We start from the raw sequence: 17,297 nt of genomic DNA on the forward strand, positions 1-17,297 counted from the left end.
TGCTGGCTTCCTCCTGAATGTTCAGCTGTCCTTGTCTGCAGCTATCATCTGTGACAGCCAGTCACCAATCATCATTTGGCCGCGTCGGAGCTCTTCTCTCCATCCTGTTAAAATCCCTCCAACTGGCTGTTACCTTCCTGCTCTTTAAAGCCCCATTCCCGCCCTCTTGGTATTCCTTTCCAATAAATGTGTATGTCAGTTTCCAATACGTTGTGTCCTTTCTCCAAGGCTTTTACCCTTTTTTCTTCTAAGGTAAATAGGACCCATGGACTGTAAAAGATGGACACAGCTTCCAAAACTGAAAAATAAATGGGGAACTTTGTTTTAATTTTTAAAAAAAAATTGTGTTACATTTAGAGTAAATAGATGATATAAAAGGGTCTGACAGACCTAACCGAGTTCTTCAGTTTAAGGAAGCAGCTGGCATAAAGTAATCTATGACCCCAAAACACCCTTTCCTGGTAAGATTAGAGTCTCAGTTTTGATCCCCTTGAGTAGAATATGATGTCCAAATGTTCTGTTTGATAAGTTGCTGTCATGTGAGCATACAGGGTCTCTCGGTTCTCAGCCAGAATCACCCCTCGCTCATCGGTCAAAATACCAAGATGAAATATGAGACATGAGGCTTCAAAACAGACCCTATAGTGTCTCTATGATTTCTGTATGTCTGCATTCCTCTCTTACACCTCTCATCCCGTTGCTGTTCTTTGTCTCCATCCAAACCATTCTGTCCTGTGATATAATCTCACTTCTGTCTTATCTTACAACCTTCAGTGTGCTTAATCCTCTAAATATGATGTTATCTACACCATCCCCAGCTTTAACCGAGCACTAACCCTAGAAAATCAGAATGTGCCATTTTTGGTATTAATATATTGCTTGTAATTCCCAAGTGAAAAAAGTCTATATTGGCTTTCTCCAAAATACAGAGTTAGGGTAGATTTAGGGTTCCTACGTATGATGGCTTAGACCTTAGAAGGTCAACCATTAACAATGGCTGGTGTGTTAAACCTGGATTGTTTTCAAGCAACAAGGTCAGCAGTGTGTGGTTTTTGCCTATAGGTGGGTTATGGTGTTGGGTGTTAACCCATTCCAAAGTAACACGTAACTGTTATCCCATTACATTTTTAAATAACACAGTAATGTAACACGTTATTGGACTAAACTGAGCAATCATATCATGAACTCATTACATGAGTTACAAAGGTTCCTAAATTATGTGCACAATGGGCAGGTAGAAGGAAAAAAAACTATCAATTATGACTTCGTCCTGATGTGCACTTGCACTGTAATCCGCTCATTTCAGTTAAGGGAGGAGGAAAATTTAAAAAAAGGTCTACAACTTTTATTTTTATTGCACGAGAGAACAAAACTGCAAAGTGCAAACTGCATTCAGGACAGACACGTGTGTTATACTGCTAACACAACATTAGCTCTTCAGGGGCATCTGCATAGATAGCATGCCATTGCTAACACAAAGCTAGCGAATAGCTAGCTGAGGGGTATAGCTGGGCGGATGAAGAGCCCACCCCAGCAGATAGAGCCTGGGTTTAGATAGGTAATAAAGGCAGTGATGAGGGTTTTTTCTATAATCCCTTTAAATTCTCTTTGTCCTGATTTCGTTTTTGTGTTTTGTTGTAGGTTTTGTGTTTAAAGCTAACGCTGTGCCCTCATCAGGATAGGGATTTGTGTCAGTGTGTGGGACTGTAGCCTCAGGTTTATAGTTAATGTGACAGTGCATTTCAGGACTTATTATAGAGTAACATGTAAGTAATGTAACCGTTAGTGTCCACAGATTACTTTCTATGATGAGTAATTAAGTACTGTGTTACTTTTAAGAAAAGTAATGAGTAATGTGTGATGTTTTCCTTTTTTTGAATAAGCATCTCACCACTCTCTGCCACATTCCATAGAATGCATAATAATACACAATGAATGTTGTCAGCATACCAACAGACATACAAATAAGAGATATTATGTTACATGTACATGATATTTTTCTTGTGCTCCCATATCTGCCACATTCCAGCACAAAGTGCACCTTGAAAAGTAAGAGTGGTTTCAAGTAGAAAAAAAGGCAACATTGCAGGAAGCCCTAACAAAGAAGACGATGAGCAGTTTGGTCTACAAAGTGTCTTTTTCTGCAAGAATATGCATTTTGAGAGCCATGTCGAGATTTACACTGAGCACTTTGAAGCTACAGTAAGTCACGTCTCCTTTAGCTTTCTTTGGTCCTTCATCTTCTCCTAATCAGGGGTAGCAGTCGTTGCCGCTCCTCCTCCTGCATCCTCCCTATTTTCTTCATTTTATAATCCCACTTGGGTATCTGGAGCTGGTTCTGGTTACTGTTCCTTCTGAGTTTTTCTGGTTTGTAGCTTGGAGCTGGGGCCTTGCAGAGCCTCACCTTGGGAACCACTAGGCCCGGCCTCACACTGCTTCTCCTCAGCATATGGAGTGGCAGCAGGCTGGCTCGTCTTATGGCCACTGTGGACGCCGCTGCCATGTTGTTTAGCAGCTGAGGCTGGAGACTGGCCCTCCGATCCTTCTCCCTGGGGATGAGGAGGATCCGTGAGTTCTGGAAAAGTTTCTTGTAGTTGTTTAGCCTCTCTGGGCCCAAGCGCTTCAGCTCCGCCAGACGTTGCCTCTTTAGAATCTCTTGCACCGCGTGACGACGTTTTCCGATGCACGGCGGGCTGCTCGGGCACACCGTGCGGCAAGCTGTGGCGATAAGCGGACTGGACAGTCCCGTGGTGATCCGGACCATGTGTTCAAGGACACCATCTTCCATAGGTTTTACCTTGTTGTTGATGTAAAATCTATAAGGGCAGCAGGAAAGAAGGTTGATCAAACGCTGCTTACAGGTCTTTGGCTCTTGGGCCTGGGCCACCAACTCCTGTAGAAGACCAAATAGTTCATTTAAAAAAGAAACATTTAACTTGAAAATTGGATTATATTTTAAATGCGGTGCCTTCAACAGTTGATCCAAAATTAAGAAACGTGTATTAACCTCCAGCAGTGGCCACTCCAGGGAGAAGGAGTCACAGAACTGCTCAGGACAAGGGTTGGACATCAGCCGACTCATCAGGCGGGCTGTTTCATACCGACCGGTGAAGAGCGCCCACTCCTTGGGTGTCATTTTCCGGCCAAAGTCCCGAGCCTGGATATCACCTCCTGTATGGATATGTGTGTGTGTGTGTGTGTGTGTGGGGGGGGGGGGGGGGGGGGGGGGGGGGTGTTTTGAAAATCACAATAATTTTTAGAAATGTTTTCTTTGTTCCCTCGGTGTTGAGGCTTTCATGATCTTTATTGCATTTATATACCTGCCAACATGATCGATCTAACACACTCAGCCCGGCCCTGCATGGCAGCCTTCATCAAAGCTGTGAAACCGTGACAGTTCCTCCTCTCGATGTCCAGACCAGGAAAGTAGTTTAGTAGGTAGTTGGAAATGATGGCATGACCTGCACAAGAAAAAACACATGTTATGAAAGGATTGCATTTGTATATTCCAGCAGCCGCTTTCTCCTTCTTCTTTCTACGATACTTCGATGACATTTTTCTGAAAACACAGTGGACATTAAGTTGCAGTCTCCAGTGGCTGAAACATGAAGCCATTTCTAAAATGTCAAAAGAACTGCGTTTTCTCTAGTGGCCACTTGAGTCTGGCTTCAAAAGTGAGTCGTTCCCCATAGGCTCCAGTGTTGAAACGCCCAACGTCATCAATGAAAATAGCACGTTTACTGCCTGAGAGAAAAATCACTTTCAGTCCAGAGCAAATTTCCTCCTCCATAACAAATGTGCCGAACCTGAATCTTTTTTATAATTCACCTTTCATGACTTTGTTTGGTCTTAAAGTTTGCAGCATGACTGCTATGACAGGTGTGCCAACACAGGCAGGTGCTCCTGCAGGGCCTCACTTCTGCTAATTCCAGTCATTAAATCAGATCTTTTTGTGGTGCTGTTGAAGTTTGCGCTCCTGTTTTGGTGAGTAAAATTATATTTTATTTGTTTATTTATGTGTGTTGCTCCCATACAGTGTATGGATGCAACTTGTTAACCAGGGTTGCTAGCATTATCTGATAACATGATTTAATGTGAAAGCATTTTAATTAAAAAAACAACACTAAAGCTACTCATTCTAACATCTGAATCGTTTCTTTCAGGTTTATTTGAGACAGCACTTTGAAAAGTGTTGCCATGCAGAATCTAAAAATATGTGTATCACATTTGTGTTACACATATTTTTAAAAAAATCTTAGTTATGATCTTATTATTTTTAAAACACTTACACACTTTCATCTTTAATGTCATTACTTTGCGTATCCTTTTCACTTGTTTTTTTTTTTTGCAGGATGAAATCACACTAGTGCTACAAACCCCAAATAATGCCAAAACCCCTGTCAGATTGGTTAGCACTGAGTCATCAAGCAAAACTGTTTAGTGTGCATTAAGATCAGGATGTAGTAATTATAATTTTTTTTTAAAATATATTTTCTTAGAAATCCAGAGCAATCGGCTGCAACATTCCTAAATGAGCAAAACCAGGCTAAGGCTAAGGATGTGAGATACAGTTTTAGCATTGGGCTGGACATAAATTCATTACTGCCTTGATTCCCAAACTAAGTCTAGAGTTTAGTAAAGGGTCAGGAAGCACTTTTGTGATGGTGCAGTGTGTGGTGGTGGTCGCCTGAGTCGTCTGAGGTGCTGCTGAAGATTTTTGTGTGAAAAAGGATCGATACTTTTTTAATGAAGCAGAAAATGAAGAGCAGCCTACAGCTATTCATCACTGGCTGCAGTGAGCCATTCATCATTGTTAGCAGATAAGAGGCCAGGGCGCCATGTCTGATACATGTGGCTGCATCACTATGAAATTACTTATGATGGTACGGATTAATGTGAGCAAATAACGGTGATTCTTGCAATGGGAACCACCAGACCCCATTATACAACACAAATCATAATTTGGATCTATTAAAATCGGTGTGACTCATTTCTATGCGGTAGATTTTCTTCCACCATATAGAGCTGTGCAAAAGTCTTGAGCCACCCCCCATTTCTTTCTGTTTTGCTTCTAAGGAACCAGACGTTCTTGTCACGTTTAAAGTGGTCTCAAGCAATAGTTCTGTCGTCTTTCTGATGAGTTTTTCTTTGGACTGAAAATCAGCAGCAACAGGTTTTATGGAGAGATGAAGTCAAACTTAAAAATTTGGGTTCAAATCATTGTCAGCATTGTGAACAGAGGAGTAACAGGGAGTGTCTGACGCTCTGTGATGGTGTGATGGGAGCATTTCAGCCAGTGCTGGTGAGGATCTTGTCAGATTTTGTTTCACTGCACAGTACTATAAGGAAAGTATCTGACTTTCAACAGCTTCATTTTGCAGTGTGACAATCATCCCAAACACGCTTCCAGGCCGTGGATTGGTCTCCCAATGAATAAGCTGCTGAAATCGGCAAGTTACCCTGGAAACAAACTTAAAAGAAACATTTTAAATAAAAGCGGCACGTGATGCCACTCATGCCTTCAGTACGTAATCACCTGCTTCGGTTAGTATTTCAATTAAATATTTGGCTTTTGAGGGTTTACAGATCTCCATATTAAAAAAATAATAATAATTAAAATGTGTGGAAGGGAGTATTTACATAGTCCATCACTGCATGACTACACAGTGATGAACTGAAGTAAACAGACTTTGTGTGCCTTTATGTAGAGTTTAAGCCAAATATAGCTTCTTGTAATTTGCCTTTTGTTTTTGTGATAATGAATCAACACATACTGCATGGACAACCCAAGTTTATAAATTCACCTGATCTCATGCTTTTCATTTAGACACACAAGAAAGCTGCAAATGAAGATGTTGCAGTAAAAAAGGAAACTGAATTTAGTCATGTCCATTAGCTAACTGAAGCACATTTATGATACCTTTATCAGTGATGGCCTTTGCAAGTTGCAGTTTGCCCACTACATTTCAGATGCTTGTTGATGTCATGGAGAAATAAAAATGAGCTTTGAAACGTAACTTAATTACAGTCTTCATACCAACACGGATGCACAAAAGATTGTCCCTTTTCTTAACCTTCCTGCCTTCTTGGGACCTTTTTGTGCCACTGCTATGTGTTAAATGGCTGCCATTTCCACTGTGTTCAGTGGAATATAACCAAACTTGCCACAGGATAGTTTTTACCTGTCAATGTTAATATTCCAGTGTGAATTCCTTAAATCAGCCTAAAATGGCTGAGCAGCAGAAATCCCCACACCCATCACCCTGGGGACCATTTTCTGCCCATTGACTTCCATTATAAACGCTATTTTTCAACCCCAAATTATCATCATATGATTTTATTTTTTCTTCTTTTCTTGGATGTCAATGAAGACTCAGGGCCTTGAAGTTTTAATTTTTAAATTGCAAAAAAAATGCAAAAAAAATAATGGCAGGTCAAAATGTATGTTGGTGCCAATCTTTGGTCCATCTAAAGGCCTACTTATAATGACAATCACATATTACTTCAACTGGTTTTTTGTGGAAATATTTAGTTTCGTTTTTTGGTTTTTGGGGCTTATAACACAGGGCGCTCATGTAATAACACTGGGATTTGAAGGGTTAAAACAACGAAAATATAATTAAAACTTTACATGAATATTTCAGGGAGAAGTAGTTTTACAAGGTTGGCTAATTTAAAGTGGAATAAAATATGGATATATGGTCTTTTTATGGCTGAGAATGGTCCCTAGGGTGATGGGTGTGAGTTTTTTAAAGGATGGCAGGAGGGTTAATCAGCTCAGCCACTTTATTTGCTTCCTTCTGGAGGTGAGCGTGCTCTTCAAAATTTTTCAGAACGGACAAGAAGTTGTCCTTTGGCGCAGCTTGGCTGGTTTTTCATTCTTCTTTTGTCTTGCTGGCTTCTTTCGACTCTCACATTCTCTCCTGATCAGATCAGCCACCTTGAAGGCTTCGTGTTGGATGTGGGCACACAGGACTTCGTTTACCATGATGGTCCAGAAATGTTCTTCAAAAACTATCTGCTCTATCTGTGGCACAGATGATTTTTCATCCTCCCAGAATTTTGGGATCCAGTTACCCACTGTGTAAATTTCCGTCTTAAGATGGCCGTAGGTGGTCACGTCTTTCAATTTAAACCAAAAGGTTTCATCGGAAAGACTTTCCAACGTATTCTGGGATCTTTGGGCTTCACAGAGTTGCATGTTTTTCTGCATTTGTTGATGGAACATTTGCAAGGTTGGAAGAAAATCACAGTTACAGATCAACATTAGCAATCTGTAACATAACTGAAGTCGTGTTTGTGGAGAAAACACAGCTCTGGAGCTGTGACGTCATCACATTCTATAAGATGTATCAATGACATATAGAATGTGATTACCATGGAGGGCTTTTACTTACACACACACACACACACACACACACACACACACACACACACACACACACACACACACACACACACACACACACACACACACACACACACAAAATCCCGTTCAGCTATCTTAGTGAGGACCTTCATTGACATAATGCTTTCCCTAGCCCCTTACCCTAAACCTAACCATAACCTAATTGTAACCCTGACACCAAAACCACATTTTGAGCCTCAAAAAGGCCTTCAAATTTGTGAGGACCGGTGTGTGTGTCCTCACAAGTGACTGTTGGTTCTCACAAGTATAGTAGAATGCAGATTTCAGGCCTCACAAAGATAGCTTGACAGGAACACATGCGCGCGCACACACACGATGTGATTGCTTCATCTTGTATCAGAACATAGTTAATAAACAATATAAATAGAACCATTAATCCATCAGAAACCATCTATGTCCTTATACCTTATAAACCTAATATTGGCGTTAATTAAAAATATTAATTACCTTTAATTAAGTTACCAGTATTTTTCGTTAAAAAGCTGATCAACTCAGTTTATTGAGGAAGCTGGAATGTGACTAAGTACGTTTACACTATACTGTACTTAAGTAGTCTGTCTCTGTGTGTTAGCCCTGTGACAGACTGGCGACCTGTCCAGGGTGTACCACGCCTAACAAACAGTGCTTGACAGCTGGGATAGGCTTCAGCGCCCCCCGCGACCCTGAAAAAGGATAAGCGGAAGCAAATAGATGGAGTACTTAAGTAGCATATGAAGCCTGCTTGACTTTTACTTCCCTCTTATGTCCCTCTCTATTGTTCTATCACTATAGTTCAGTTGATTTCACTTTATTAAAGACACACACGAGCAAATAAAATGCATACATGCAAATTACATTCTGGAGTTCTTTACGCTACACATACAACTGTGCATCAGATTGTGAAATATAGCATGACAGGTAGGAACTCCAACACTAACAAACATTTGGCTTGCACTGCTCCACCTTTGCAACTTGAGATTCAGCCTAAATCCATCATTATATGCTTCAGTGAGTTTCTGCACACTGCTCTCTCTGTAGCTCTTCCACAAAGGAGCAGCGTACATTGGAGTGCAGAGAGAGTCCAGCCTTCACTGGAACACATACCAAACTTACAGCTCAACATATTAGCATGTGCATACATTAAGCGGCATTATGTATTTTATATTTTACTTCATTATCTGACTGTTTATGTTACTGTTGGAGTTTTGTATCTAAAACATACAAATCAGCCACACAGCTTTTTAAATAACATATAGAAGAAACTTGTTATCACATTTTTACTAAACATTGTATGATCTGAGTAACTTTGACTGTTCTTAGAAAAACAAGAACAATTTAAGATATATAAGATGAAATATTTGTTATTATTTCAAGAAAAAAATCATTTGCAAGCTGTCATAACAAGAAACATTCTGTAAAAGAATAACAAGAAAGAATTTAAACGATTAGACTGTTAAATTTCAAAAGTATACTCAGTTTCAAAACCTCTGTTTTTAAAACATGTGTGCAAGTATGGACTGTGGTGGGATTTGATTCAAAGGCCTGGGGGGGGGGGGGGGGGGGGGGGGGGGGGTTACCTGCTTGAGCTGCAGTTATAAGAGCGGTGTTCCCCTCGTTGTCCTGCCAGTTAACATCCAGATACGGGCATTGAGAAAGAGCGATGACCACATCCACATAGCCGTTATAGCACGCCACAATCAAGCCAGACTGAAACACAAAAACAAAACGCCTTGGCATCCAACGTTTTCTTTTTCTGTGATTTATTTCAGCTCCTAAAACACACACACACACAAAATCATTCTTATTTACAGTGAAGCTTGTTGTTATATTCTCTTTTTATGGCTCTATAAAAATGTTCACCTCCAGGACAAAAAGCAATGTGGTGATTGCCATAAAAAAATAAATCTTACTGGTCTGCCCGCTTACATGTGAATAACAAGGTGGTGTTCTGTTTTGTTTTTGTCACAGTGAGTGGGAACACACTGGTAAAGGTTTCGGGCTGGACAATCTTTTTTTGCTCTAAACAAAGTTGCTTTGAGCAGATTTGCATTTGTTTTAAAAGGTCATTGCTGTTAAATCGTTTAGTGTATCTGGTCAGCAAAGTGGCACACTGCAGGTTCAGTTTGTAGATGACATTAGTGTTAGTGTAGTCAATACTGTGTGTGCGTGCATTCATGCAATGAACATACATTAATTCAATTCAATTCAATTTTATTTATATAGCGCCAAATCACAACAAAAGTTGCCTCAAGGCGCTTCATAGATAAAGAGAAAAACCCAACAATCATATGACCCCCTATGGGCAAGCACTTTGGTGACAGTGGGAAGGAAAAACTGTGAGGAGGTAAAATTATTGTTATTGTTAAAATTATTAACAAGATAATCGACCTCTGTTGGAGTAGCGTTCAGATAGCTGCTCTGCTCTATGTTGGTACAGGTCATTGAAGATGATCACAGTGGGTGGATTATATTCTTAAACTTAGTTACAGCGCTTTCAGAAAGACATCTACTTTGATAAAGTCTACTCTCCACTTCTGTGTAATCAATTATTGTAAATGTAAATGCTATCAGGAAATGATCAGACAGGAGAGGGTTTTCAGGAAACACTGTCAAATGTTCAGTTTCTATGCCATATGTCAAAACAAGATCTAGAGTGTGATTAAAGTGGTGGGTGGGTTCTTTTACATTTTGAGAGAAGCCAATTGAGTCTAATAACAGATTAAATGCCATGTTGAGGCTGTCATTTTTAGCATCTACATGGATGTTAAAATCACCCACAATAATTATTTTATCTGAGCTGAGAACTAAATTAGATATAAAGTCTGAGAAATCAGACAGAAACTCTGTGTAAGGCCCAGGTGGACGATAGATGATAACAAGTAAGACTGGTTTCTGAGTTTTACAGCTGGGGTGGACAAGGCTAAGCATCAGGCTTTCAAATGAATTAAAAGTCTGTCTTGGTCTTTCGTTAATTAATAGGCTGGTGTGAAAAATTGCTGCCACACCGCCCCCTCGGCCTGTGCTTCGAGATTTCTGGTAGTTAGAATGTCTCAGGGGTGTTGATTCATTTAAGCTAACATAATCATCCTGCTGCAACCAGGTTTCTGTAAGGCAGAGTAGATCGATTTGTTGATCAATTATTAAGTCATGTACTAACAGAGGAGAGAGACCTAATATTTAATAATCTACATTTCACTGTTTTACTCTTTGGTTCAGATGTGGATACTGTATTGTTCTTTCTTTGTAATTGTTTATGTTTAAGTTGTTTGTTGCTGGTTTTTAGTTTGTTTTTTTGTCTTTTTGGGAGCTGACACAGTCTCTATGGAGATGGGTTTGGGGGGGGGGGGGGGGGGGGGGGTTAGCTGTACTGTTTCACCACATGTAATAGTAGTTTGTGTCCAGTCAAGACAACAAGACATTTTGTGCACACCAGTCTTCCCAAATCGTGTAGTACAACAATGAAAAAATATTATACATGTTTTTGCTTTAGAAGAAGCTTTTATTGCTCAACCAGAACTTGATTGCAAGGCAAGTAATGGCAGTTATTCAACTTTAAGACAATAGCAGTGCCATGAAGTTAAACTATTAAGATTGCAACTATTATTTTTGGTGTTGATTATTCACAAAACATGTCCTTGATTATTGGTCTCATTTAAATTTGTTTTTCTCTGATTAACAGTACAAAACCCAAAGAGGTTTAGATTTGCATGATTTTTTATTTAAAAATTTAAGGATCTAGAATCAGAATGAGTGATTTTTCCTTGTAAATATGTCTTACCTGTACAAAGAAAAACAAAATCCACTGGTCATTGCTTTCTTTATCCATTTGTAGTGTGCACACATTTTCAGTTTGCTTTTGTTAGAAAATGCCAAAGTTTATGAATTGGGCACGCTGCTGGTAAATGCACAGGAAGACTGAGATGGGTTTTGAGGTTTCTGCTGCAGTCTCTGGCCAGTCTGCTTCCAACACAACACATATTAAAGATGACATCCAGTTTGCAGTCATATGCCAATAATTGGGTCTTTTGTGCTTCACAAAGAGTGCAAACAGTTAGTGGGTTGACCCCACAGTGTTGTGATTCCAAGAAGAATTTCCCATAGAGACAGCAGATCTAAAGGGCATTGGGTAATCGTTTTTCAAACGGCTGGTAAAAAAGTTTTGGTAAAAAAGCAAGCTGTTGATAGAGATGATGTCAGCCAATTTGATAGCAACACCCATGACAACACATTCATAATCAAGGCGACCCTAAGGACTTCACATTAATCCAGAACTACTCTCCACTGTGTGTTCCAGCTCAACAGAACATACAGAATCTTCTACCCAGTGTGCAGAAATGTTCAGAAATAAGTTCACTTTCAAATTTATCTTCAGATTAACAATAAAACACAGCTTTCTTAACTTTGTTAAGAACAAAAACGTGCCAAAAGTGCCAAGAACTGTGCTTCCTTTAGTGGTCAACTGCAGCTGGATTCAAAGTGAGCTATCCCATTGACTACCATGTTATAAAATGTCCAACTTTAAAGCATTAATGTGCTGTAAATGTGCCTTTGTGTAACAGCCTGGTACACAAAGAGATTTTTTTTAACCAACTGGAAACTAGAGTTAGATTTTTGACTCAGACTTTGACTAAAGTTTGGCAGCAGTGTTGGCAGCTGAAATGGTTCCAGCTGCCAACAATGGCAACTGGAACCATTCCTGCCTGCTGGGCCTCACCTCCTTTGACTGAAGTCACAAAATTATGTGATAAATAACACAATAAACTTCAACACAATAAACTAAAACTGACAAGCACAAGTAGAAAGGACTGTTGAAACTCAATAATTTTAACAATTAGGCTTCTTCTTAATAGAACAAAATAAGCATTACTCTTTTATTTTCACAAGAAAGGCTATTGAAAGCACGTAAGACAAACCATATGGAAAATAAATGTAGCAGATGTTATACTTAAAATAAGTGTCACAAGTGCAGCTGGTCAAATCGCCTACTAGTACTGTAGTTTGTGCAGTAGTAGTTTGTGTCTGTGTAGTTAGGCAGGGTCTTTGCACTAATTAGCCAATATGTGTGTGCAGCTTGCTAAGCAAACAGGTGAAATTAGCACTCCACCTTTTCATCTGAATATGGAAAACAACAACATTGCGGTCTCTATGGTTCTTACCATTTAGCATGTGTTTGTGAATTAGTTGTTCTAAATTCACAGGTCTGTGCGAGCATTGGCCACTAAAACAACAAAGAAAATCAAAGAAACTGAAGTAATTGTGGTGTAAAGTGGAAGTGATTCACTGGAAGTGGGATGTCTAAAAATGACCAAGAGACAGTAACCGGGTTTAAAAAAAGATCCTCACCTCACCTGTAGGTGAGATATTGGCAAGAACTTAAACTAAAAGTCAGACATCTATCAAGAATGAAAAGGTATAAATTTCATGGTTATTTCATGGTATTTCATGACAAAATAGTGAACTTAGAAAATATACACAAATTGTGAAATTGCACCTCTTTAAAATGCAGCTCAATTAAACCTAGCTCCAAGAATAATTTTCACCGACAGTTCTGAGATAAGCTGCATGTTATTCTTGGATGCGCTTGTAGGACTGGCTTTAAAATTGCATGACAAAAATATCATACACATAAAAAAAAACAAACTGTATCACCAACGTAGCCTGGACAACATTTGCTAGTTAGATGAAGTCAGCTATCTCATCTTAGCATATTTATATGCATATTTATAATTATACGGTTCTTGGAGTGAGTGCACACACTCATGAAGTTTAGTAACTTCAGGTCACTGCAACAAGCCCAGGTACAGTTTACCGACGGATGGGTACAGGACCTTGAAATGCACCGTGTAGAAAGTAAAGACCATCGTACATATCATAAGTTTACCAGTCTCACAAATTGTCGTCATAAATACACATTCGTTAAACGTTTATTAATAGGACCTTTGAGCTCAATGGTAATTAATTAGTAGTGGAAATAATTTCTGGTAGCATCACAGAAATGTAGCAGTGACAATAATACTGTATGCTGTAATCGTACTGGGCAATTAGTGATACAAAAAACCTGTTTTATCCTGTGAATAAAAGTATATGTTTTTGTCAATGTACCATAATAACAGAAGCGAAACGCAATATTGTGTCAGGACAATTCACTATTTATGCACAATAAACACAATAAATAAAGGAGCATAGCGCGACAATTTCTGTTCAGCGCCAGACTTGCTTGTAACCTATATCACTAATTATGTTATGAAAATGACGTATTAACTACTACAAAACACTGACCTTCGTGTAAATGCTTGGAGCAGACTAACCTGTGAGCTGGAGGGTTCTGGGACGTTATATTTGATCTTTGAATGGCTGCAATCCAGTCGCCTTTGTTACTTCGGAAACATGGCTTGAACAATTTCTCTTCAACGACGTAATCCGATAACAACCGATCTCTTTACCCGTCGGCTTCCCGTGGCTGTCATGCTATTGCAGTTAATAATACAACGGCTTCTTGACATTTTTGTGTTTCTTTTTATCGCTGTATAACTGATTTTAATTGAAAGCCTGCGTGCGCTAGTACCGCTTGCCACGAGTTCCCAGAATCCTTTGCGGTTCTACCCGTGAATGACGTCACATTTTCAATCTCTATATAATATGCATGTTAAATTTTATATTTGGGGTAAAATATCAAGTCTTTTCAAGTAAACCGGTTCAAGTCCAATTCAAGTCCCAAGTCATTGGTGTAAAAGTCCAAGTCAAGTCACAAGTCTTAGAACATTTTTTCAAGTCAAGTCTAAAGTCATAAAATTAATGACTCGAGTCTGACTCGAGTCCAAGTCATGTGACTCGAGTCCACACCTCTGCCTTTAAAAGGTTGGGCAAGGTTGGCAAGCTGCATTGTGACACGGTAACTGCACTGGCCCATCTGTCACTGAAGGCTTAACTAACTGCTCTGAACCTCCTTTAGGATCTGACCTTCAGTGTCTTACTGGGTTTTAAGAGCTAGACCATGCTCAGCTGACCTGACAGAAAAACCAGATATCAGTGATAGAGCAGGATGATGATAGCATTCTTTTACTCAAAGCAGGCATAAAGGGTGTCATAAGAAAATCACAGGTGTGTAATATTTTGTTTTGCACTTTCAAATTATTTAAATTTAAAATTGCTTGAGGTGTGTAATCTGACACAGTGAATGGTGTGCTTGCATAAATGTTTGTCAAAGTTCTATCATATCTGTATACAACTGAATTATGACCGTAACCTCAGTGCTGCACAGCTGTCACGAGTCATCGCATATCTTGTAAGCATATTCTTATATGTTGTTTTGAAGACTATGTGCTGATAGCCACCCAGGCACTTTTAATAGATGCTTTTTTTTTTTTTAAATCAAGCAGTCTACCTTAATATGGTTTTGTTATTGTTCGTAAAGTTAAGTCGAGACCAAGGTAAGACCTACTGACACATTACATGTACAGAAGCAAAGGTATTTATGAACACAACTGTACTAATGACGTTGAAAGACAGCAGCGCAGTTTTCCATTTGTACTGCTATTAATTTTTTCATAAAAAAAACATTATTTATGAATAAAAAGGTGCGTGAGACTTTGTCAAAGACATTATTCTAATAAATGCACAGATACCAACTCTTCTGTTTCTGTCCGTCTCCTTCACTTCCTCTTCAGTCACTCCTTGTCTGATCATGATCTTGACAATGACGGCATTGTTGTTGCAGCAGGCCTTGAAGAAGGAGATGGGCTCTGGACTGTCAGAGCTAAACGAGTAGCGCATGTGAGAGGTGACTGAATTGTCGAGGGGATAGAAGGAGTCATCTGAGGCAATGCTCTGTGTGTCTGAGCGATCGGGCAAGGTCTCAAAGTCCAACTCTTCAAATTCCTGGTAGATATCATCCTCATCCTCCCAGTAATTTCGAGTGTAATCGATTTCAAGTTCCTCATTATCTGCCTCGCTTGATTCCTCGCTCTCATCGTCGTCTTTGCCAGCCTTGGTGATGGACATGACAGGAATATCCATATCCACTTTATTGGTTCTATACTCAGTCTTACTAATTCTGACTCCTCCAGCCACTCCATTCTCTTGAACCTTTGAACCTTTACCTTGTTCCTCCGTTATTAGCACCATTTAAATCCTCCTCCGTCGAAAACACTCTTCGAAAATCCTTGTGGGAGCCAGAAGAAGTCTAGGAATTCTCAATTACCTTGGAGTCCATTGGCTCTCTGAAATATGATGATTCCTTCTACCCCCCAGGAAACTCAATCCTGCCAGTTTCCCGACTTCCATCAGTTTTTTGCTGCGTTGGATTTCCCAAACGAACAAGGACAATCCTTTATCACTACTGATAAGTCTTTGTCGGTGCCAAAGAGGTTAGGATTCCCGAAGACTCCAAAACACAGTGTCCTCAAAGGCTTGATCATGTGCATGATCAGTTGCTCTGGGCTGTTAAAGTGATGAAAAAAAGAGTAAAGCAGAATAAAGCATCCTAATCTTTCTCTGATGATATTGTCAAATTTCCATTTTCAAAAAAAGTCAGAGAAAATTATGAAATGCACGAAAGCCACTGCGCTTCTCCGTGTGACTCTTTGCAAAGGCACCACCAGCCCCGTTCATCAGATTGTATGATCATTGCACTGGAAATCCAACATGCAGCTTGAATTTTCCAAGTCTCGGTTAGAAGTTAAAGCTGAAGTTGTCTTTTTGAAAGCAGAAGAACCAGCGCGGTCGTATTGGTTCAAAACTGACACAACTGAGCAGTTAATCCCGTGTTTGCTCACGGGGGAACACTGGGTTTTCTTTGATGATCGCCAGCAGTGGGATCGGGAGAGAGATTCTGTTGAAGTACTGCGTGGTAATCCAATTAGATTTCTCTCTAGCTCTAGCCATTTGGTTACATTCACCTCCCCAGAAACGTCTTCTGCTTCAACACAATAAACTAAAACTGACAAGCACAAGTAGAAAGGACTGTTGAAACTCAATAATTTTAACAATTAGGCTTCTTCTTAATAGAACAAAATAAGCATTACTCTTTTATTTCCACAAGAATGGTAAATGGTAAATGGCCTGCATTTGTATAGCGCTTTTCTAGTCCATAGGACCCCAAAGCGCTTTACACTACATTCAGTCATTCACCCATCCACACACACATTCACACACTGGCGATGGCAAGCTACATTGTAGCCACAGCTGCCCTGGGGCGCACTGACAGAGGCGAGGCTGCCGGACACAGGCGCCACCGGCGCCACAAGAAAGGCTATTGAAAGCACGTAAGACAAACCATATGGAAAATAAATGTAGCAGATGTTATATTTGTGTCACAAGTGCAGCTGGTCAAGCTGACGCCATCTCCCCCACCTCTGCTCTCAACGTCTTCTGCACTTAACACTGCCAGCTTAAATTGGATTTCTCAGCCACATGATCTCATTTGTATACAGGGCACTTTGGAAGGACTGGAATCACTCAGGCCTAAGAGAGTTTACGAATGTCACCTTCAACAACAACTAAGCTACAGCCTAGTTTGATACAATACACTTTATTCACATCACCTTGTGATACCAGCATTCCCTGGATAAATACATTATCTCTGACAAAGGACAAAAGTGTATCAAAAATAGCAGTACAGGAGGAAAATCTAAACGTCTAGAGGTGGTTGTTAAGTTATAGGCTTGGTTTTGTAAGTCATGTGATCCAAGCCATTTCTATTTTAAAAAATCAGATTTTGAATAAATGGATTTGATTAACTAGATTTTTCAACTTTAATATTTCAACTGACATCAAAAAACTCCCAAAGAGTCAATATGAACTCATTTTGGTGAGACTGCTACTTTCGGTTTTGCACCATAATGGCCGTATCATTTTACATGAATGCTAAATAACATGCTAAATAACTACA

At 39.7% G+C, this 17,297-nt stretch overlaps 1 protein-coding gene across 1 annotated transcript; it reads right to left on the reverse strand.

The window, feature by feature from the left end:
• Positions 1 to 1,223: 1,223 nt before the first annotated feature.
• On the reverse strand, positions 1,224 to 15,532 carry ankrd33bb (ankyrin repeat domain 33Bb). The gene is made up of 5 exons (XM_085389370.1): positions 15,038 to 15,532; positions 8,986 to 9,115; positions 3,321 to 3,461; positions 3,008 to 3,171; positions 1,224 to 2,893 (listed from the first exon to the last, which is right to left on the reverse strand). The coding sequence occupies exons 1-5, from the start codon at positions 15,530 to 15,532 to the stop codon at positions 2,237 to 2,239; spliced, it is 1,587 nt and encodes a 528-aa protein (XP_085245496.1). The 3' UTR covers positions 1,224 to 2,236.
• Between the last annotated feature and the right edge of the window lie 1,765 nt (positions 15,533 to 17,297).

This window comes from Rhamphochromis longiceps, linkage group LG18 (assembly GCF_057381845.1).
Source record: "Rhamphochromis longiceps isolate RC_006_pf linkage group LG18, R_longiceps_female_GT1.1, whole genome shotgun sequence".
Taxonomy (NCBI): Eukaryota; Metazoa; Chordata; class Actinopteri; order Cichliformes; family Cichlidae; genus Rhamphochromis; species Rhamphochromis longiceps.